This window comes from Rhinopithecus bieti, unplaced genomic scaffold (genome assembly GCF_001698545.2).
Source record: "Rhinopithecus bieti isolate Rb0 unplaced genomic scaffold, ASM169854v2 scaffold_14455, whole genome shotgun sequence".
In the NCBI taxonomy this organism is placed as follows: Eukaryota; Metazoa; Chordata; class Mammalia; order Primates; family Cercopithecidae; genus Rhinopithecus; species Rhinopithecus bieti.
This window is the reverse complement of record NW_016807905.1, coordinates 708,128-729,907: the sequence shown is the minus strand read 5'-3', so window position 1 is coordinate 729,907 and position 21,780 is coordinate 708,128. Positions and strand designations below refer to the sequence as shown.

The window sequence follows — 21,780 nt, the reverse complement described above, 5'->3', positions numbered from 1 at the left end:
CCTGGCGTGGTGCCGCATGCCTGTAATCCCAGTTACTTGGGAGGCTGAAGCAGGAGAATTGCTTGAACCTGGGAGGCGGAGGTTGCAGTGAGCCGAGATCGCACCACTGCACTCCAGCCTGGGCAACAGAGTGAGATTCTATCTCAAAAGTAAAAAAAAAAGAAAAAAGAAACTGGGAAAATCTTCAGTGTAGCCACACTCTCTTCCACTCCCCAACCTCGGGGGCTGTTATGGGTTGACCTGTGTCCTCCAAAAAGATACGTTGAAGCCCTCAGGCCCAGTACCCCAGAATTTGGCCTGATTTGGAAATAGGGTCGTTGCAGAAGTCATCAGTTAAGATGAAGTCATACTAGAGTAGGGCAGGCCCTTAATCCTATATGCCTGGTGTCCTTATGAGAAGACATTGTGGTCAGGTGCAGTGGCTCATGCCTGTAATCCCAGCACTTTGGGAGTCTGAGGCAGGAGGATCCCTTGAGCCCAGGAGTTTGAGACCAGCCTGGGCAACATAGCAAGATCTAGTATCTACAAAAATACTCATTTTTTTTTTCTTTGAGACAGAGTCTTGCTCTGTTGCCCAGGCTGGAGTGTAGTGGCACAATCTAGGCTCACTGCAACCTCTGCCTCCCAGATTCAACCAATTCTCCTGTCTCAGCCTCCCGAGTGACTAGGATTACAGGCATGCACTACCACGCCCAGCTAATTTTTGTATTTTTAGTAGAGACGGGGTTTCGCCATATTGGCCAGGCTGGTCTCAAACTCCTGACCCACCTCGGCCTCCCAAAGTGGTTGGATTACAGGCATGAGCCACTGCGCTCAGCCTCTACAAAAAATTCTAAAAAGTAGCCAGGCATAGTGGTGTGCACCTGTGATCTCAGCTATTTGGGAGGCTGAGGTGGGAGGATCGCTAGAGCCTGCGGGGTTGAGGCTGCAGTGAGCTATGATCATCACACCACTCCACTCCAGCCTTGGTGACAGAGTGAGACCCTGGCTCAAAGGAAAAGGAGAAGAAGAGGAGGGAGGGAAGAAGAAGAAAGAAGAAAGAAGAAGAAGGGGGAGAAGGAGGGGAAGGGGGGGAGAAGAAGGAGAAGATGAAGAAGAAGAAGGAGAAGGAGAAGCGGGGGAGAAGGAAGGAAGGGAAGAAGGAAGGGAGGGAGGGAGGGAGGGCGGGAAAGAGAGAAAGAGGGAGGGAGAGATCATAGAGACCCATGACGGAGATGGCCGTGTGACAATGGAGGCAGAGTGAGGAGGGCGATGGGGAATGCATCTCTAAGCCAAGTAACACCAAGCAAGGATTACCAGCAAACAGCAGAAGCTGGAAGAGGCAAGGAAGGGTCCTTCCCTACCAGGTTTAAGGTGCCCTGTTGACACCTTGATTTTGCGCTTCTGGCCTCCAGAACTGTGAAAAAATTAATGTCTGTTGCTTGAAGGCCCCTGTGTGTGGTGCTCTGTTACCAACTTCCAGGGGCATCCAGAAGCCCTAGGATGCAAAGGCAGAGGTCTAAAATGAGAAGCCCCTTCCCAGGGGAGGTGGTATGAGGGGAAGGCCATGGGAGGCACTGCGTGGGGTCTGCGTGGCCTGGGCAGGGCCCCTTAACCTGTGCTCCCAACCCCGAGCACAAAGGTGTCTGATCCCCAGCACCTCCTCCTAGGGACACAGGCCATGATCCTCTGTGGCCCAGACAGCAGCCCTCTCCTCAGCCCCAGACAGACACCTTTTTCAGCTCCACCGTAAGGAAGAGTTTTCTAGCTTAGAAGACACTTAATAGGTGTTTGTTGTGAAAGTGAAAATCAACAAGGGCTGCTGGGCGGGTTTACTGGGAAGCTACTGACACGTAAGCTGCAGCCTCTTCCAAGCTGGCACCTTGACCTCCAGCCTCCAGAGCTGAGACAATAAGTTTCTGTTGTTCTAAGACATCAAGTACGGTACTTTTTTTCCAGCAGCACTAGGAAACGGATAGAGATGGTAATTGGGATACAACCTGCAGATGGATTTTTGGCCTCAAAAATGCCTGGCTCCTGGGTGCCCCTGACTCCTTAATGCAAGAAACAAGCTGGGAGGGCTCAGATCATAGTTTCTTCACGCACGAGAAGATGCAGTGATCCCAGGAAGGAGGCACAGGTGACCCAGAAACTCCCAGCAGACTGGGCGCAGTAGCTCACGCCTGTAATTCCAGCACTTTGGGAGGCCAAAGTGGGCGGATCATTTGGGATCAGGAGTTGAAGACCAGCCTGGCCAACATGGCGAAACCCCGTCTCTACTGAAAATACAAAAATCAGCTGGGTGTGGTGGCGCATGACTATAATCCCAGCTACTCGAGAGGCTGAGACAGGAGAATCACTCGAACCTGGGAGGCAGAGGTTGCAGTGAGCCGAGATCGCGCCACTGCACTCCAGCCTGGGTGACAGAGTGAGATTCCTTCTCAGAAACAACCAAAAAAACCAAAACACCTCCCAGCAGAGTGGTGGCGGGCAGCCCGTGTTTCCACCGCTGTGAAGTGTAAAGGGAGATGGAAGGAGAAAGACAGAGATGAGAAAGGACACATGCGCCCCTTAGGGCTGAGCCTCGGACTGGGCAGGAGGGTCTGTGGGGACACTAGGACAGATACCCCAAAAACCCCAAGCCTATAGCCCACCTCCTCCTTGCTCAGCAGCAGTGGGCAGCCCCGGCTCCCTTCAGGCCGCAGGTGATGTGTCCAGAACACCCCACATGCCCCAGAATGGGGTCTCCAGCTGCCGAGAGGGCTGACGGCCCAGCAGAGGTCTGGACAGGTGACTCTGGGCCAGAGGGGAAGGACACATGGGACTCCACAGCCAGACAGCGGCAGAGCCACGAGGGGTGCTGCCCACCATGCTTCCAGCCCTGTCTGCACACAGGACAGAAAAGGGTGCTTGGGATGGAGTGTTTGATGATGAGGGAAGACTGACAGACAACAGGGTCAGAAGACAAACAGCCATGACCTTCACCAGATGGCTGCCAGGCCTCACTCTTGCAATGAGGCTGAACCAAGTTTCTAAGCCAACCAGCCACGCCCAGGTGTCCTTGGAGAGGGACTCTCCTCTCTGCCTCTGCCAGGGCCAGGGGATATGAACGGTCTCAGATAAGGAGGGACCTAAGGGGGCAAGGAACACACAGCCCGACCTCATCGCCTGTGGACGCCCACAGCTGAGAACATTTATTTTCTGCCCCAGGGCTCTGTGTGGGGCCAGAGAGAAGATAAGATTAGGAGACAGGTGGACTTCCCCAGAGAGGCAAGTGGGGTGGCTGGGGGAAGGGCCACATCCTCTGGGTCTGGTAGGGAATAAGCCAGGGACATGCAGGCCCGCCATGGGCCTAGTGGTCCTGCTGCAGGACTAGAGAAGATGGCAGAGCACCTCAGAACCTGACGTGGGAGCCCTCCTTCACAGAGGACATGAAGGTGGCCTTCAGAGGCCTTGGGGGCCGCTCGAGGGAGGAGACAATGTGCTTGGGGGTTGCTGACCTCTGCAGGGTGGACTTGGACACTGGGGATGGGACCGAGGGGGTGGAATGGGCCGTGGAGGCCGACTGGGGCCGCAGCAAGAAAGAGAACTGGGGCCTCAGGAAGGCAGGCAAGCTGGAGTCCAGCAGCCTGGAGGCTGAGGCAGTGACAGATAACAAGGAAGATGGGGAGGAGGTGGCTGCAGGAGTGCTGTCCATGGTATCCAGCACAGCCTGCTCCCTGCTGGGCACCAGGTCCTTCTGGACATCGTGGGCTACCAGGCGGATGTGCTCGTCCTGCTGGTCTGGGCCCCTGCTGGTCAGGAAGTCGGGCTGCTGAGTGGGCATCAGATCATTGAAGTGCAGGCTTTGGTAGACCTGAGGTGAGATCTGCAGGGAACAGAGTGGGGAGTGGGAACGGGGCACCAGGTGGAGCCAGGGACACCCAGGATCAAGAGTAGATTTGCAGGAAGGAGGTGGCCTGAGGTCTTCTCAGGCCAAGAAGGCATATCCAGAAGACTGTAGTTGCCACTAACCACCGTTGTCTGCAGACCCATGCATCCACCTTGCACCAGACCAGGCACCCAGCCCTGCTCTCCACCCAATTATGGTGCTTCTGACAACCCTGTGAGGTGGCGAGGAGACTGTCCGCTTCTGCAAATGAGGCCTCGAGCTGGACCTTGGGTGAGGCCCAGGTGCAAAGAGCTCCTTGGAGCAATCCATCTCACACCAGCCTCTCCCCAGCCCGGGACAGGGGGGCCCTGCAGAGACATGGCCTTCAGTGTTATCTCCCATGGCAGATACGGACAGGGAGGCTGGGAGAGGCTGGGATCTCAAATCTGGAGCTCTAATCTGCTCTTTCGAACATCCTTTCTGCTCCTTTCTGTCCCCAGTGGAGAGCCACTCCTTCCATTTACCCTGTCTCTTACTACAGGCCTGGCACGACACTCTGGTCTGCGTTTGAGCACCACGGTAGTAGGGACACAGGTGGGAAATATGCTAACCAGCAAATGGACAGCCACAGACCATAGGAAATGCTTGGAGGCTATAGACAGGGACCCTGCCCAAGGGGGACCTTGTCCCACAGGCCCTTGAGGCTTGTTCTCAAGGACAAAAGCTGCACTAGTGATCTCAGCCAGGGCCTTGGCAAACAAACCAGACACATCAGTCTCATCCCAGAACTGTCCATGGCCCAGAATCCTGTTAAAGGACAAATGCTCCCGTCCACCCCCACTGAAGGGCTGTGTGGGCACAAGGGTGGCTGCCGGTGGACATGGGATTCCCTGGCCCCTGACCCAGCCTCCTGGGGAGCCGCCCCATCCCGCCTCACCTGCTGCTTCATCCAGCCGTACGGCACCCTCATGGACAGGAACCTGGTATTCCGCAAGCGTTCCTTGGGCTTATACGCCGCTCCCAAGACTTTGCTCACCTGCAGGAGCCACGCCCAAGAGTGAAGCCTGCGAGTTGGGGGTCCCTGCACCCCTCCCTGTGCTCCCCTCTCAGCCTCACCTGCTTGTCCCTGGACTCCCACTTGCTCCAGCTGTCCTCAATGTCTTCCAGGGGGCGCTCTCCAGCCCATGGGGACATCAGGGCCATCTTCCGCAGCTTGGCCCAAGCTTCTGTCTCCTTATCTGCCTTCCCATGCAGGAGGGCCATCAGTGCTGCCTGCTCTCGCCGCTGGTATATCAGGGCCTCAGCCAGATCCCACTGCTCCCTAGTGTGGGGGGCTTTTCTTCACAAGATGTCCCCCCACCGCAAGGCAGGGTGACCCTCCCAGAAACCCTGAAAGGCTCTCCTCTTCCTGGGCCTGATCCTTTCCAATCTTCCATCCCTCCCCCAGGGCAAATTCCCAGAGCCCATCACTGAGCGAGTATGGAATTTGCAAAGCCTGGATCGATGCAGCTGGCCCAGCAAGTCCTGCCACTCTCCCACCACTCTGTCCTCTCCACCATGCAGACCTGACACCCCATCTGGCTTTATCTGGACCTCCCCTTGTGGACTATTCAAACATGTCTGCCCCCTGCCCCAGGGAAACCCTGCCTTTGCCTTGTTTGATGTCCCTCCACAGCACTGTCAAGATGTATGCCTTGATGGCAGCACCGGAGCCACAAAGATTCTGTGGGTACCTGACAGACTCCTACTTAAATGTCAAAACCCAACTCCAAAATCACCTCTCCTATGCAGCCTTCCTTACTTGATCCACTCAATCACATGTCCTCTGAGCCATCCCTGTTCCTAATACTCTCATTATCACATAAAATGCAGCCATGAGTCTGCAGGTCCACCTCCCTGAGTAAACTGTGAGTTCTCTGAAGCAGGACTGTGTCTGGATGTCTTGTATCTCTAGAACCTAGCACAAGGTCTGGCAATCAGTAGGATCTCAATACTCATTTTCTCGAATGAACCAGAATTACTGGAGACTTGGTCAGGAATAAGGATGGAGTGGATGGAATGGGTAGGAGATGAAACTGCAGGGGGAGGAACAAGTAGCCAGCAGCCTGATGTTCCCTGCAAATCAGGGAAATAACACAAATGTCCGCTCAGGATCAGGGCCTTGGGCCTGAGCACTCCTCTGCCAGGGACCTCTGGCCATGCAGCAATGACCTCTGCAGGGAAGTCAGCTCTAGCAAATCTAGGCCTGGCTGGGGGACAGGGCCCCATCCAAGCACTTGGGTTTTTGTATTTTCCCCTTTCACCGCTCAACCTTTCAGCTGAGCTGGGCTAAAACAGGGCCTAGGCTCTCCAGCCATAGCTGCCACTGTGGAGGAGAGTTGCCTGGAACTCTCAAGCCTCTGGCCTTCTGAGGGTCCTCCCCACCCATGCCTAGCTCTACCCAACCCAGGCAGAGGCTTCCTGGGACCTGGGAAGACTCACAGCCTCTCCCTCCTCAGGCCAGAGAAGATCAAGCAGCCTGTGCTCACTCACTGCAGTTCCAGATGGAAAGCCTTCTGGGTGGTGCCAGTGGAGCTGCCGTCTTCCTCTAAGCTTGCTCTGTTTTCATGAGGACCATCATGGGCATCCTGTAGTCTTTTCCACACACTCAGGCCAAATGTTCCTGTGATTTGACCAGACACTGCTCAGAACCACAACTAGCATACCCCCCTCCTCCAAGCCCTCTGCCCCTTATCTTCTACCTTCAAGGGTCAGCTAGCAACCCCTACCCTCAGCCCCCACACCCACTCAAATGTGGAGTGCCCACCATATGCCAAGCATGACACTGAGTACTCCACAAATATGTGGATGAGCCAGACAGAAGCCCTAGGACACACTCGGAGCTCAGGCCTAAAGCATCCTGCCCCACATGTGAACTGAGATGGGGAGAGTACTATGGCAGTGACTGAATGATCCTCAGTTGGGCTTCAGGTAGCTTGTGTGTAAAATGGTAATGGCATAAAATGGTCAGACACCCATCAGATATGAGATTGGGGGTGGTGGGGGAGGGAATGGGGCTGGAGTAAAAAGTAGATAGTGAAAACGGAATTAAGTCCTGCTCCTGGGCAGAAAATAGTGAGTAGCAGGCCATTCTCCTGCTGCAGGATTTTTAAAGTTAAGAAAAATAAAACAGATAGGTACAAAATCATTAAAAAAAAAAAAAAAAATCACTGGAGAGCAGTAGAAGCAGAGGGCCAGGTGAACTAAAATGACAGAAAGGGACAAGTTTTTCCAAGAAAAGCTCAGAGTGGCAGATGTTTTCTTGTCTCGGGGGCACTCCTGAGTCTACACACAGGCTGAATGAGAATCAGACTTGGCTTAGAGAGACAGAGACCAGCACAGCTTCTGACATCCACTGTGGCTGGCATGATTAATAAATCTCGCCTGAATGCACAGCTGTTTTTCTTGTTAGGACATTTGCCAAGCACCAGGGAGGCTGGGGTTGTAGGTGCTGGTATAGAAAAGCAGAATGAGATCATTGGGAAACAGAGTCCCACTGAAGGAGGAGCCTGAAACAGACACAGATTTCATCCTTGAGACAACTGAACACAGTGGCAAACTGAGTCCTCCTAAAGCTGCTACTCAGCCCCAGCCCAGTTCAATTCCCAACTTGATGGAGATGCTCAGCCCTATACAGAGGAAAGAGCAAATGCTCTGGGGGAAATAATATCAACTAAAGTCTTTACAGTCCATTTATACAAGCCCAGAGAAGTTTTGGATTTTTTTAAATTTTATTTTGTATATATGACATTTGAAAAGGCAAATATAACCAATAATCAAGAGAAGAAACAGGCATTAGAAGTGGACCCTCCAGAAGATTCAGACATTGGAGTTAGCAGATTAAAACTTTAAATAACTGTTACAAATAATGTTAAATAAAATTAAGGAAAATTGAATAAAATGGTGGAAAAGAAGAATTGCAATCTATAGAAAATAATCAAATAGACATTCTAAAACTAAAAAAAAAAAAATCTAAAATTAAGAACTAATTCAATAGATTTAATAGCAAGCTGCATACAGAAGAGGATAGGATTCGTGAACTGGAAGGCAAGTCAGCAAAAAAACAGTGTGGAATTCAGAGATTGAAAAAAAAATGAAAAAAAAAAAGGGCATGAGAGACCTACGAGACAAAGTCAAATAGTCTAGCACACATATAGTTAGTACCCCCACAATGAGAGGAGAGAGAATAATGCAGAAGTAATAGTGAAGAGATAATATCTGAATGCTTTTCAAAACTGATGAAAGACATCAACCTCTAGATTTAAAAGATCAGTGAACTCCAAGCAGAATAAATACAAACACTACCACACTTAGGCATATCATAGTCAAACTGCTGAAAACCAAAAGCAGCCAGAGGAAAAAAAGACAAATTACCTTCCAAGAAGCAACTTGCAACTGACTTTTCAACAGAAAATATGAACACCAGAAGACCACTGAATGAGTATTTTAAATGCTGAAAGAAAAGAAACTGCCAGCTGAGAATTCTATACCCAGTAAAATAGTCTTAAATTTTATGGCAAAATAAAGATATTTTCATTGATTGGAAAATTTGATCTGAAAATTATTAATCTGAGAATTTATTAGTGGCAGATAACACTATAAGAAATAGGAAGTTCTTCAGACTAAAGGAAAACAATTGCAGACAGAATCCTAGAATTTCATGATTGAAGAGCACCAGAAATGGTAATATGTCAGTAACCATAAAAGGAAATTGACTGCTGAAAGAAATAATAATAACAATGTCTTATAGGAAGACACAACATATGTAGAAATAAAATATATAATAATAACATAAACATGGGGGGGATGTAAGATTCTTGCACAGGGAGTAGCACTAGGTCAAGAATACATATAATCTCTAAGGTGATCACTAAAAGAACAATAAAAAAGATACTATTTAAAGAGCAAATAGAGCACACAAAACAACAATTTTTAAAATATTTGATTAACCCAAAAGAAATAAGAAAAGGAAGAAAAAAGAAACCAAGGATAGGATAAAAAGAAAAAATAAATAGCAAGATGATACACTTCAACCCAACTACACAAGTAATCGCTGATATTTAAATGAACTAAATATTCAATTAAAAGGTAAAGATTGTCAGGATGAAAAAAATAAGACTCAATTATACACTGTTTAAAAGAGGCACACAAATATAAGAACAGAGATGGGCTGAAAGGGTTGTTTTTAATGAAAAATAGAGAAACAGCATTTTCTGTCCCTTACATGGGCAGGCAGCATTTGCACATGTGAGGCAGGGCCTTTATTCCAGTTGGGTTGGAGGCCACCTGTACCTTCACTCAGGACATGGAACAGAAGATATATGCTTGCTGTTTGGAGGTGGGGAAGGCTCCCAGCCCCCTTCTCAAGCCCTTCTTGGGGTTTCCTCAAGAATAGAACATTTGCTAATCCAAACAGGGTGGACTCTCGAATACTGAGAGGGCATGTTTTTTACATCATTTGTTTTATTTTATTTTTTTTTATTTTTATTTTTTGAGACAGGGTCTTGTTCTATTCCCCAGGCTGGAGTACAGCAGCACAGTCATAACTCACTGCAGCCTCAAACTCCTGGGCTCTAGCGATCCTCCTGCCTCAGCCTCCTGAGTCACCAGGACTACAGGTGCACACTTCTATGCCCAGCTAAGTTTTAAATTTCTTGTAGAGACAGGGTCTCACGTTGTTGCCCATGCTGGTCTCAAACTCCTGTGCGTATGTGATCTTCCCACCTTGGTCTCCCGAAGTACTGGGATTACAGGTGTGAGCCACTGAGCCCAGCAGGGATCACTTGTTATAAATGCACTTGAAGGAGCCATTCTGTTTTTCACTTGTGTTCTTGTCTCTAATGGCCCGCTAGGGTTTGGCTTTAGGGAAAGGGAGGGGCCTGCCTTAGGCAAAATCATATGGCTCTATCTCCACTTACCACAAAAATGCTGCATTTTTAAGGCAAAACCAAGAAAACCAAAGTAAAATGGTATTTTGAATTCCCATTGGCCACTCTACTCATGGGATGATAGATGTCCAGGACCAAGAAGGTTTTAGGCACTCAAGGGTTCCTAGCCATAATATAATAAAGTTCCCATTAAGGAGTAAAATAGAATTCAACAATATATTAAAAGAATAATACATCTTGACTAAGTGGGGTTTACTCCAGGAATGCAGGTTTGAATTCAAAATTCAAAAAATGTAATTTACCACATCAACAGGATAAAGGACAAAAGCTATATGATTATCACAGTAGAAGCAGAAAAAGCATTTGACAGAATCCAACACCTATTTATGATTTTTTTTTTAACTCTCTTGGCTAACTGGATATAGACAAAACGTCCTCTCTACACAACAATCAATTGAAGATAGATCATAGACCTAAATTCAAAGCCAAAATCTCTAGTTTCTAGAGGGAAATCTAAGAGAATATCTTTGTAATTTTAATGTAAGCAAAAATTTCTTAGAGAACAAAAACATCTACTTTTTTATTTTAAAATATATTACAAAGCTACAGTAATCAAGACAGTGTGGTACCGGCATAAAAAGAGACATATAAACCAATGGAATAGAATATAAAGCCTTGGCCGGGTGCAGTGGCTCAAGCCTCTAATCCCAGCACTTTGGGAGGCCAAGGCAGGCGGATCATGAGGTCAGGAGATCGAGACCATCCTGGCTAACATGGTGAAACCCCATCTCTACTAAAAATAAAAATTAAAAAAATAGCCAGGTGTGGTGGCAGGTGCCTTTAGTCCCAGCTACTCGGGAGGCTGAGGCAGGAGAATGGCATGAGCCTGGGAGGTGGAGCTTGCAGTGAACCAAGATTGCGCCACTGCACTCCAGCCTGGACAACAGAGCAAGACTCTGTCTCGAAAAAAATAAAATAAAATAAAAAAATAAAGCCTCACATATGTAGTCAAATGATATTCAACAAAAGTGCCAAGACCACTCAATTGGGAAAGACAGTCTCTACAACAAATGGTGCTGGGAAAACCAAATTGCCACATGCAAAAGAGTAAAACTGGACCCTTATTTTACACCATATACAAAAATGAACTCAAAATAAATTAAATACCTAAACATAATACCCAAAATTGTAAAAACTCCTAGAAAATTATGGAAGAAAAGCTTCATAACATTGGATTAGGTCAATGATACGACACTAAAAAACAGGCAATGAAAGCAAAAATAGACATTAAACGTGAAAACTTCTGTGTATCAAAAAACATAATCAGGCTGGGTGTGGTGGCTCACACCTATAATCCCAGCACTTTAAGAGGTCAAGGCACGTCGATCACCTGAGGTCAGCAGTTCGAGACTAACCTGGACAAAATGATGAAACTCAGTCTCTACTAAAAATATAAAAATTAGATGGGTGTGGTGGTGGGTGCCTGTAATCCCAGCTGCTTGGGAGGCTGAGGCAGGAGAATCGCTTGAACCAGGGAGGTGAAGGTTGCAGTGAGCTGAGATCACACCACTGCACTCCAGCCTGGGTAACAAGAGCGAACCTCCATTTCAAAACAAACAAACAAATAAAAACCACAATCAACAACCAACCCAATGAAAAAGAAGCTTACAGGATGGGAGAAAGTATTTGAAAATCATATCCCTGATAAGAGGTTAATATCCGTAATATATAAATAACTCCTACAACTTAAAAAAAACACCCAATTTTAAAATGGGCAAAAAACTTGAATAGACATTTATTTCTCCAAAGATGATATACAATGGCCAACAAGCACATGAAAAGATTATTGCCAACCTCATGAATCATTAGAGAAGTGCAGATCAAAACCACAACATCATCCCCTTAGAATGGCTGTTTCAAACAAACAAAAAAACAAAAACAAAAACAAAATAACAAGCATCGGCAAGGTTGCAGAGAAATTGAAACCCTTGTGCATGGTTGGTGAGATTATAAAATGGTACATGTGCTATGGAAAACAGTATGGAGGTTCTTCAAAAAATGAAAAGTAGAACTACCATATGATCCAGCAATCCCACTAGTGGGTATTTATCCAAAAGAATTGAAAGCAGGGTCTCAAAGAGATAGATATTTGCACACTCATGTTCACAGAAGCACAATTCACAACAGCCAAGAGGTGGAGTCACCAAAAAAGTGTCCATTAATGGATGAATGGATAAAGAAAATGTGGCATATACATACAATGAAATATTATTCAATGTTAAAAAAGGATATCTTGTCACATGTTACAATATTAATAAATATTGAGGCCATTATGCTAAGTGGAAGATGCCAGTCACAAAAATATGACTATTGTATTATTCTCCTTGGGTAAGTAACTAAAGTAGTGAAATTCATAGAAACAGAAAGTTGAATGATGGTTGCCAGGGGCTGGAGGTAAGGGGAAATGGAGGAGTATGTTCAATGGCTATAAAGCTTCAGATTTGCAAAATGAAAAAGTTCCAGAGCTCTGTGGCACAACAAAGTGAATATACTTAACACTACTGAACTGTAGACTTACAAATGGCTAAAATGGTTACCACAATTTGTTAAGTACCACATGTTCTTTAACTTGGTAAGTTGGACTTCATCAAAATTTAAAACTTCTGCTCATCAAAAGATGCCATCAGGAAAATGAATGGGTAAGCGATACACCAATAAAAGGACTCACAATGCAGACACCTGTGAAAGACCTCGTATCCAGGACACAAAGAATTTCTACAAATCAAAAACATAAAGACTAACAACCAAATTTCTTAAAAACAACGAAATACTCAAGAAGACACTACACAGAAGTCGATGTATGAATGGCCCATAACAAATGGATTTTTGACAAAAGTACAAAAGGAACTCAAAGGAGAAAGGATAAAAACAGTGCTGGAGCAAGTGGTTAACTCTGCAAAATTTAAACTTTGTCTCATATTTTACAACATATACAAAAATTAACTCAAAATGATTATAGACCAAAATGTAAGAGTGAAAACTATAAAGCTTATAGAAGAAAATATAATAGAAACCTCTGTGACCTTGGGTTAGGCAAAAAATTTCTTGCATACAATGCCAAAACTTAAAACTTCTGATTTTTTTTTCCTTCTTTGAGACAGGGTCTTATTCTGTTGCCCAGGCTGTAGTACAGTGGCTCAGTCACAGATTACTGCATCCTCAACCTCAACCTTGAGCAATCCTCCTGCCTCAGCCTCCTGAGTAGCTGGGACTATAGGCATACACCACCACATCTGGCCAATTTTTATTTTTTTGGTAGAAACAGAGTCTCACTATGTTGCCCAGGCTAGTCTCAAACTCTTGAGTTCCAGCAATCCACCCACCTTGGCCCCCCAAAGTGCTGGTATTACAGGTGTGAGCCACCATGCCTGGCCACTGATCTTCAAAATGCACTGTGAAGAGAATGAAAACATAAACCACAGTAATGGAGAAAAATATTTTCAAAACCTCATAGCTGATCAAGAACTTGTATCCAGAATAAAGCATTCTCAAAACTCAATAAGAAAACAACACAATTTGTTTTAATGGCAAAAGATCTGAACAGGCATTTCATCAAAGAAAATATATGGATAGCTAATAAGTGCAAGAAAATATTTCAACATCATTAGTCACTAGAGGAATGCAAATTAAAATCATTAGTAAGATACCACTATAAACCTAGTAGGATGACTATTTTTAACAGTTTCATTGAAGTATAACTGACATGCAATAACCGGTTTCTATTTAATGTGTACATATCCATTACCTGCAAAAGACTCTTCCTGCTTCTTTGAGCTCTCACCCTTCCAACCCTCATCAGCCCCTTATCCCCAAACCAGTTATCTGCTGTCACACTATAAATTTGTTTGCATTTCCTAAAATTTTATATAATAGATGCAGATATAAATGGTTGGGAAAAAATAAATCATACAATATGTACAGGTTTTTGTTTGGCTTCTCTCACTAAGGATAATTATTTTGAGATCCAACCACATTATATAACGTATCAGTTCTTCATTCTGTTTTATTGCTGAGTGATATTCCATAAACCATAGTTTACAACTCAACTATTGATGTACATTTGAATTGTTTCTAGTTTGGGGCTGTTACAAAAAAATACTGCTGGCTGGGCGCGGTGGCTCACACCTGTAATCCCAGCACTTTAAGAGGCCGAGACGGGCAGATCACGAGGTCAGGAGATCGAGACCATCCTGGCTAACACGGTGAAACCCCGTCTCTACTAAAAAATACAAAAAACTAGCCGGGCGAGGTGGCGGGTGCCTGTAGTCCCAGCTACTCGGGAGGCTGAGGCAGGAGAATGGCGTAAACCCGGGAGGCAGAGCTTGCAGTGAGTGGAGATCGCGCCACTGCACTCCAGCCTGGGCGACAGAGCGAGACTCCGTCTCAAAAATAAATTAATTAATTAAATTAAATTTAAAATACTGCTGTGAATATTTATATATGTAGTCTTTACCCGGGCATATGCTTTCATAGAAGTGGAACAGCTGACTCATATCATAGGGGCACATTTAACTTTTTAAGAAACTGCCAAAATGCTTTCCAAAGCAGTTGTACCATTTTACGATCCCATTAGCCGTGCAGGAGAGTTTCAGCTCCTTCATATACCATCTTAGTATGATCAATATTGTTTAATTTCAGCCATTCTAATAAGATAAATGGTATCTTATAGCAGTTTTAATTAGTATGTCTCTTCCAATGAATAAATATTGAGCATTGTTTTCCATGCTTCTATATATTTTCTTTGGTGAATGACAGAGCAGGAGTACGTCATCTCGGACAAATACCACCACTTTAAGTTCCAGCTCCCTTTCTAGCCTCATGCATTTCAAGGAAATCACTTCTAACTACAAGCAGACAGAAAGAGCAGACAGTAAAACACAGATAAGACAGCTCCAGCACAGAGGGAGGTCAGGGGAAAGTCTCTTGGGTAACTGCTAAACTTCACCCTCATACAATGGGCCTCAGTAAAACAGTGGGCCTTAATAAGCACATTCCTTTCCCTTCAGATGCACTAAGATAGGGAAGCTAAAAGCAGAGCGGATATGCCTGCAGCTGCAGAAAGATGTATGGGAACAGACACACAACTCTCCCTCCCAGATAAGCACAACAAAGAGACACAGAAGCAGTCCAAGCCTCTAATAAACTCTACCCGCCCCCCCCGCCACGCCGAATCCTTAAAAACTCTTAGTCTAAGAGAGTGTGGCTCCAACCTAACTCAGCCAGCCGCCCCTCTCAGGTTTATTTAAAATAAACCTGTCCCTGCTGACTGTCGAGCTGTTCTTCGTGTTTCCTCTTTAATTCTTACAGTGAAGTTTCTTCAAATTTGTGGTCTATCCAAACCTTTTCTAATGTTTTATTGTATTATTTGTTTCCTTATTGAGTTCTGAGAGTTCATATATTCTAAATAGGAGCTTTATCAGATACAGGATTCGCAAATATCTTCTCCCAGTCTGTGGTTTATCTTTCTGTTCTCTTAACAATGTCTTTTGAAGAGCAGAAGTTTTTAAGTTTGATAAACTGTTATTAACTTGATATTTTATGAATTGTGCTCTATTGGTGTTGCATCCAAACAATCTTTGCCTAAACCAAGGTCACAAAGGTTTTCTCCCACGATTTCTTCTAGAAGTTTTAGTTTTAACTTTTGCCTTTAGTTCTATGATCCATTTTGAATTGTTTTTGTTTGTTTTGTTTTGTTTTTTGAGACAGAGTCTTGCTTTGTCACCCAGGCTACAGTGCAGTGGCGTGATCTTGGCTCACTGCAGCCTCCACCTCCCAGGTTCAAGCCATTCTCGTGCTTCAGCCTCCTGGGTAGCTGGGATTGCAGGCCAGCACCACCATGCCTGGCTAATTTTTTGTATGTTTAGCAGATGGGGTTTTGTCATGTTGGTCAGGCTGGTCTCGAACTCCTGCCCTCAAGTGATCTTCCCACCTCAGCCTCCCAAAGTGCTTGGATTACAGGCATGAACCACCATGCACAGCCCATTTTGAACTGCTTTTTGTATGTGATGTGAAGTGTGGATCCAAGTTCGTTGCTTTAAGTCTGTCTTTTCTCCACTGAATTGTCTTTGCAACTTCGTCAGAAACAGATGTCCATATACGTATGGGTGCATCTCTGGACTTTCTGTGCCATTCCATTGATCTATTTGTCTGTCTCTATGCCATTACCACACTGTCTTGATTACCATGACTTCACAATAAGTCTTGAAATCAGGCAGTGTTAACCCTTCATCTTAGTTTCCTTTGCCAAAGCTATTTTGACTGGTTTATATAAATTTTAGAATCAGTGTGTCAATTTCTACAAAAATACTTCTGGGATATTGATTGGTATTTCAGTTAACCTACAAATCAATTTGGAGATAATTTTATTCTTAATCAGAGAGTCTTCTACCCATTAACAGTAAATCTTCTACACTTTGTGTCAGCAATGTTTTGTAGTACTTTTCTGTGTACTTACATATCTTGGTATTTCATATGTTTTATTTTATCGTAAATGTATCTTTTACTTCAATTTCTGGCTGTTCATTGCTAGTATATAGAAATACAATTGATTTTTTATACTGATTTTGTATTCTGCAACCTTGTTAAACTCCTTACTCTTTTTAGTAAAATCCACTGGATTTTCTATATAGACAATTAGTCAACTACAAATAAAAACAGTTGTATTTCTTCCTTTCCAATCTGAATGCCTTTTTTTTCCTTCTCTAACTGCCCTCTACCCTTCTAGCATAATTTTGAATCAAAGTGGCATGTCTTATTCCTGGTCAGGGGAAAGTACTTAGCCTTTCACCATTAGGTGTAAAGTTAGTTTTAGGTTTTTTCACAGATGCACTTCCTCAGGTTGAGGAAGTTTTTTTCTATTTTGCTAAATGTTTTTATCAGAAATGGATATTGAATTTTGTCAAATAACTTTATTATATCAAGATAATCACATAGTTTTTCACTTTAAGTTTATTAATATAATAAATTATATTGATTTTCAAATATTAAACCAACCTTGTATATCTGGGGTAAACCCTATTTGATCATGATATGTTACCCTTCTTATATATTGCTGGATTTTATTTGCAAAAGTTTTGTTAAGATATTTTGCATTTATGCTTATGAGGGATATTAATCAATTGTTTGTTTGTTTCTTTCCTTTTCTTTTCTTTTTCACTTTCTTCTCATAATGTCTTAGTCAGGTTTAGGTACCAAGTTGCCTCATGAGTTGGGAAGCATTGTGTCCTTTTCAACTTTCTGGAAGAGTTTCTGTAGAACTTTACACACATATATATATATATACTATATATATTTTTTTTTTTTTTTTTTTTTTTTTTGAGAGGAGTCTGCTCTGTCGCCCAGGCTGGAGTGCGTGGCCGGATCCAGCTCACTGGCAAGCTCCGCCTCCCGGGTTACGCCATTCTCCTGCTCAGCCCTTCCCGAGTAGCGGGATAACAGCGCCCACCACCATGGCCCGGCTAGTTTTTGTATTTTTGGTAAGAGACGGGGTTTCACCGTGTTAGCCAGGATGGTCTCGATTTCCTGACCTCGTGATCCGCACGTCTCGCCCCCAAAGTGCTGGGATTACAGGCTTGAGCTTGAGCCACCGCGCCCAGCCTGTAGAACTTATATTATTTCTCCTTCAAATATTTGGTAAAATTCACCAGGGAAGCCATTTAGGCCTGGAGATATCTTTGTGAGGAGCGTTTTAAACTACAAATTTAATTTCTTTGATGTAAGGATATTTGGGTTATCTGCTTCCTCTTGTGTAAGCTTTAGTAGTTTGTGTCTTTCAAGGAGTTTATTTCATATAAGTTGCCAAATGTATAAAGTTGTTTATAGTATTTCATTGTTATCCTTTTAACATCTGTAGAATCATTAGTGATGTCATCCCACTTATTCCTGATATTGGTAATTTGTGTCTTCTCTCTCTTTTTCCTGCCCAGTCTAGCTGGAGGTTTATCAATTTAATTGATCTTTTCAAAGAACCAGCTTCTGGCTTCATTGATTTTCCCTATTATTTTTTACTTTTCTGTTTCATCGATTTCCATTCTAATCTTTATTATTTCCTTTCTTCTATTTACTTTGGGTTCAACTTGCTCTTCCTTTCCTTCCTTCTTCTTTCCTTCTTTCTTTCTTTCTTTCATTGAGATGGGGTCTCGTTATGTTGCCCAAGCTGGTCTTGAACTCCTGGGTTCAAATGATCCCCCCACCTGCCTCCCAACGTCGTGAGCCACCGCACCAGACCTCTTTCTAGTTTCTTAATGTGGAAGTTGAGGCTAGTGATTTGAACTTTTTTCCTTCTAGTATAGGAATTTAGTATTATAAATTTCCCCCTTACTACTGTTTTTTGTGGCATCTCATAAATTTTGAAATGTTATATTTTCATTTTCATTCAGTTCAAAATATTTTCTAATTTCCCTCTGGATTTCTTTTTTGGCCCATGGGTTATTTAGAAATGTGTCATTTAGCTTCCAAATATTTAGGGATATTTCAAAGATATTTCTGTTTTTGATTTATAATTCAGTTTCACTGGGATAAGAGAACATACTCTGTATGGCATAAATCCTTTTGAAATTGTTGAGATTTGTTTTGTGGCCCAGAATATGGTCCGTTTGAAGTAATGTTCTGTGTGCACTTAAAAATAATGTTGGCCAGGTGCGGTGGCTCACGCCTGTAATCCCAGCACTTTGGGAGGCCAAGGCAGGCAGATCATGAGGTCAAGAGATCGAGACCATTCTGGCCAACATGGTGAAATCCTGTCTCTACTAAAATTCCAAAAATAAAATTTATCTGGGCGTGGTGGTGCTCACCTGTAGTCCTAGCGACTCAGGAGGCTGAGGCAAGAGAATGGCATGAACCCGGGAGGTGGAGGTTGCAGTGAGCTGAGATCGCACCACTCCACTCCAGCCTGGCGACAGAGCGAGACTCCGTCTCAAATAATAATAATAATAATAATAATAATAATAATAATAATAATAGTGTTTATTTTGTTTATGAATGGAGTGATCTATAAATGTCAATTAAGTACAATTATTTGATGGTGTTAGTCAAGTATTCTATATCATTAATGATTTTCTGTAGAGTTGTTTTATAAATTATTGAGAGAAAAGTATTGAAATCTCATGCTATAATCATAGATTATTAAAATTTAAAATAATAACAGATCAAACACCAAATGTTGATGAAGACGCAGAGGTAGAAATGCAAAACAGTTTGTCGTTTCTCATAAAGTTTCAATACACTTAACCATACAACCCAGTCATTCTGCTTCTAAATACATACCCAACAGAAATGAAAACAATGTTTAAAACAGCTTCATTCATAATCACCCAAAACTGACAATGACCCAAATGTCCTATAACTGGTGAATGGATTAACAAACTATGACAGAGCCATACAGTAGAATAATACTCAGCAATAAAAAGAACAAACTACTGATACATTCAGCAACACAGATGAATCTAAAATTGATTATGCTAAGTGAAAGTTAGACTTTCACTCAGCTACATATGTATGTTTCCATTTATGATAATCTGGAAAAGGCAAAACTATAGAGACAAAACAGATCAATGGCTGCCAGGGGTTAGGAGAAGGAAATAGAGTTTACTATGAGGAGACATGAGGTCGCTTTTCGGGGTAATGTCTATGTCTTGATTGTGATACCAATTACACAATTCTATGCATTCATGAAACCTCATAGAACTATATACTTTTAAAAGGTGCTTTTATTGGATATAAATTACACTTCAGAAATCTGATTTTTAAAACAACCAAGCTTCTAAAAAAAACACTAGATATTATATTTAGGGGATAGTCAAAGATGTCTTTGAAAGATACAAAAAATAGGTGACATCAGCAAGATGGTAGAATAGGAAGATCCAGCACCTCCTTCCCCTTATGGAGACACTGACTGAACAACAGTACATGGACCAGAAACCAGGACCATTCATCCCAGATGAATGCAAAACAAACAAACACACACACACACACACACACACACACACACACACACCAGCTGCACTGAAGCCAGTAGGAAAATTCATGGTGCTCACTTGTAATCCCTCCTCCTGGCTCAGTGAAGCAGATTGGGAAGGAACCCCCAGCTTCCAGCTTCTCCCTGGGAGGGAAAGACTGAGACATACATCTAACATGCAGACTTTTCAGAGGGCTGCATGATGAACCAGTTTCTGTCTTGCCTGAATCTAAGCACTGACAGGAAGGGGCACCAGACTGGGCTACTAAGAACAAAGGTGACAATTTAGACTAGCATACACTCACTATCAGAGTCCCTCCTGCCACTCTGAGGAATGAGTAGGGAAAATAACCCAACTTCCAGCTTCTCCCTGAGGAGGCAGATTTGGAGCATATATATCCAGTGTTAGCCTTTGAGGGGTACCCAGGAGACTGGTTTCTGTCTTGCCTCTCTCAGACTATTGAAGGACCCAGCATATTCTAGAGGCCTGGGGGAAGCTTGTAGCAGCTCTAGAGAACTTGCAGTACTGCAAACAGACACCAGAGAGAGCAAGAGATAAGGGACTCCTAAAAAAAATAAACCTGTAGATTGCTGTAACTGCAAATTTACATGCATAAGTCCCATGAAAGTATCCACAAAAAAGATTTGAGAGGCCCCCAGAATCTTTAGCCAAGCTGACTGGTACAGAATTTTCCCTGAATGAAGCCAGTATATAAAGACTGGAAACGATGACTGATTTTTACAAATGCATGCATCCCAATACAAAGTTACAAAGCACACAAAAAAATAGGGAAGCATGGCCCAAAGGAACAAAATAAATCTCCAGAAACTGCTGCTAAAGACATTGAGGTATATGAATTATTTGACAAAGAATTCTAAGTAACCATGATAAAAATGCTCAACAAGCTCAGAAACAATACATGAACAAAATGAGAATACTAGTGAGGACACAGAAAATATAGAAAAGAACCAAACAGAGGCCAGCCATGGTGGCCCACAACTATAATCCCAACACTTTGGGAAGCTTAGGCGGGCGGATCACTTGAGCTCAGGAATTCAAGGCCAGCCTGGGCAACATGGTAAAACCCTGTCTCTACAAAAAATACAAAAAAGTAGCCAGGCATGATGGCATGCACCTGTAGTCCCAGCTACTCAGGAGGCTGAGATGGGAAGATCACTTGAGGCTGGGAGGTCAAGGCTTCAGTGAGCTGAATTCATGCCACTGCACTCAAGCCTGGGTGGCACAGCAAGATCTCGTCTTGAAGAAAGAAAAAAAAAAATTCTAGAGCCGAAGATGAAAAATAAAATAATTGAATTCAAAGGTCATCTACAGTAGACTTGATCAAGCAGAAGGAAAAATCAGCAGACTTGAAGATATCCAGTCAGAGAAGCAAAAAGAAAAAAGAATTTTAAAGAGTAAAGAAAGCCTAAGGGATTTATGAGACATCGTCAAATGGACAATATATGCATTATGGTAGTACCAGAAGGAGAAGAGAGAGAGAGAGAGAAAGGGACAAAAAGCTTATTTGAGTAAATAATGGCTGAAAATGTTTCAAATCTTAAAAAGGAAAAGAAACCTATATTTAAGAAGCTCAAGGGATTCCAACTAGGATAAAGTAAAAGAAATCCACAAGGCAACACATTATAAAAAGAACAAAAACTCGGCCGAGTGTAGTGCTGTAATCCCAGCACTTTGGGAGGCTGAGGCAGGCAGATCATGAGGTCAGGAGATCGAGACCATCCTGGCGAACATGGTGAAACCCCATCTCTACTAAAAATACAAAAAATTAGCCGGGCGTGGTGGTGGGCGCCTGTAGGCCCAGCTAGTCAGGAGGCTGAGGCAGAAGAATGGCATGAATCCGGGAGGTGGAGCTTGCAGTAAGCTGAGATCACGCCACTGCATTCCAGCCTAGGTGACAGCCTAGGCTCACTGTCTCAAAAAAATAAATAAATAAATAAATAAATAAATAAATAATAATAAAAATAAA

General features: G+C 43.6%; 1 protein-coding gene across 5 annotated transcripts in view; it reads right to left on the bottom strand.

Moving 5' to 3' along the window:
* Positions 1–3,084: 3,084 nt before the first annotated feature.
* The window catches only part of EFCAB8 (EF-hand calcium binding domain 8), a 108,114-nt gene continuing 89,418 nt past the window's right edge, over positions 3,085–21,780 (bottom strand). For all 5 annotated transcript variants that reach the window (XM_017884134.1, XM_017884132.1, XM_017884133.1 and 2 more), the window contains 4 exons: positions 6,383–6,512; positions 4,967–5,171; positions 4,788–4,886; positions 3,085–3,847 (listed from right to left, as the gene is read on the bottom strand). In XM_017884134.1, the coding sequence (XP_017739623.1) occupies positions 3,374–3,847; positions 4,788–4,886; positions 4,967–5,171; positions 6,383–6,512 (908 nt within the window). In that variant the 3' untranslated portion in view covers positions 3,085–3,373. The remainder of the gene's footprint in view (positions 3,848–4,787; positions 4,887–4,966; positions 5,172–6,382; positions 6,513–21,780) is intronic.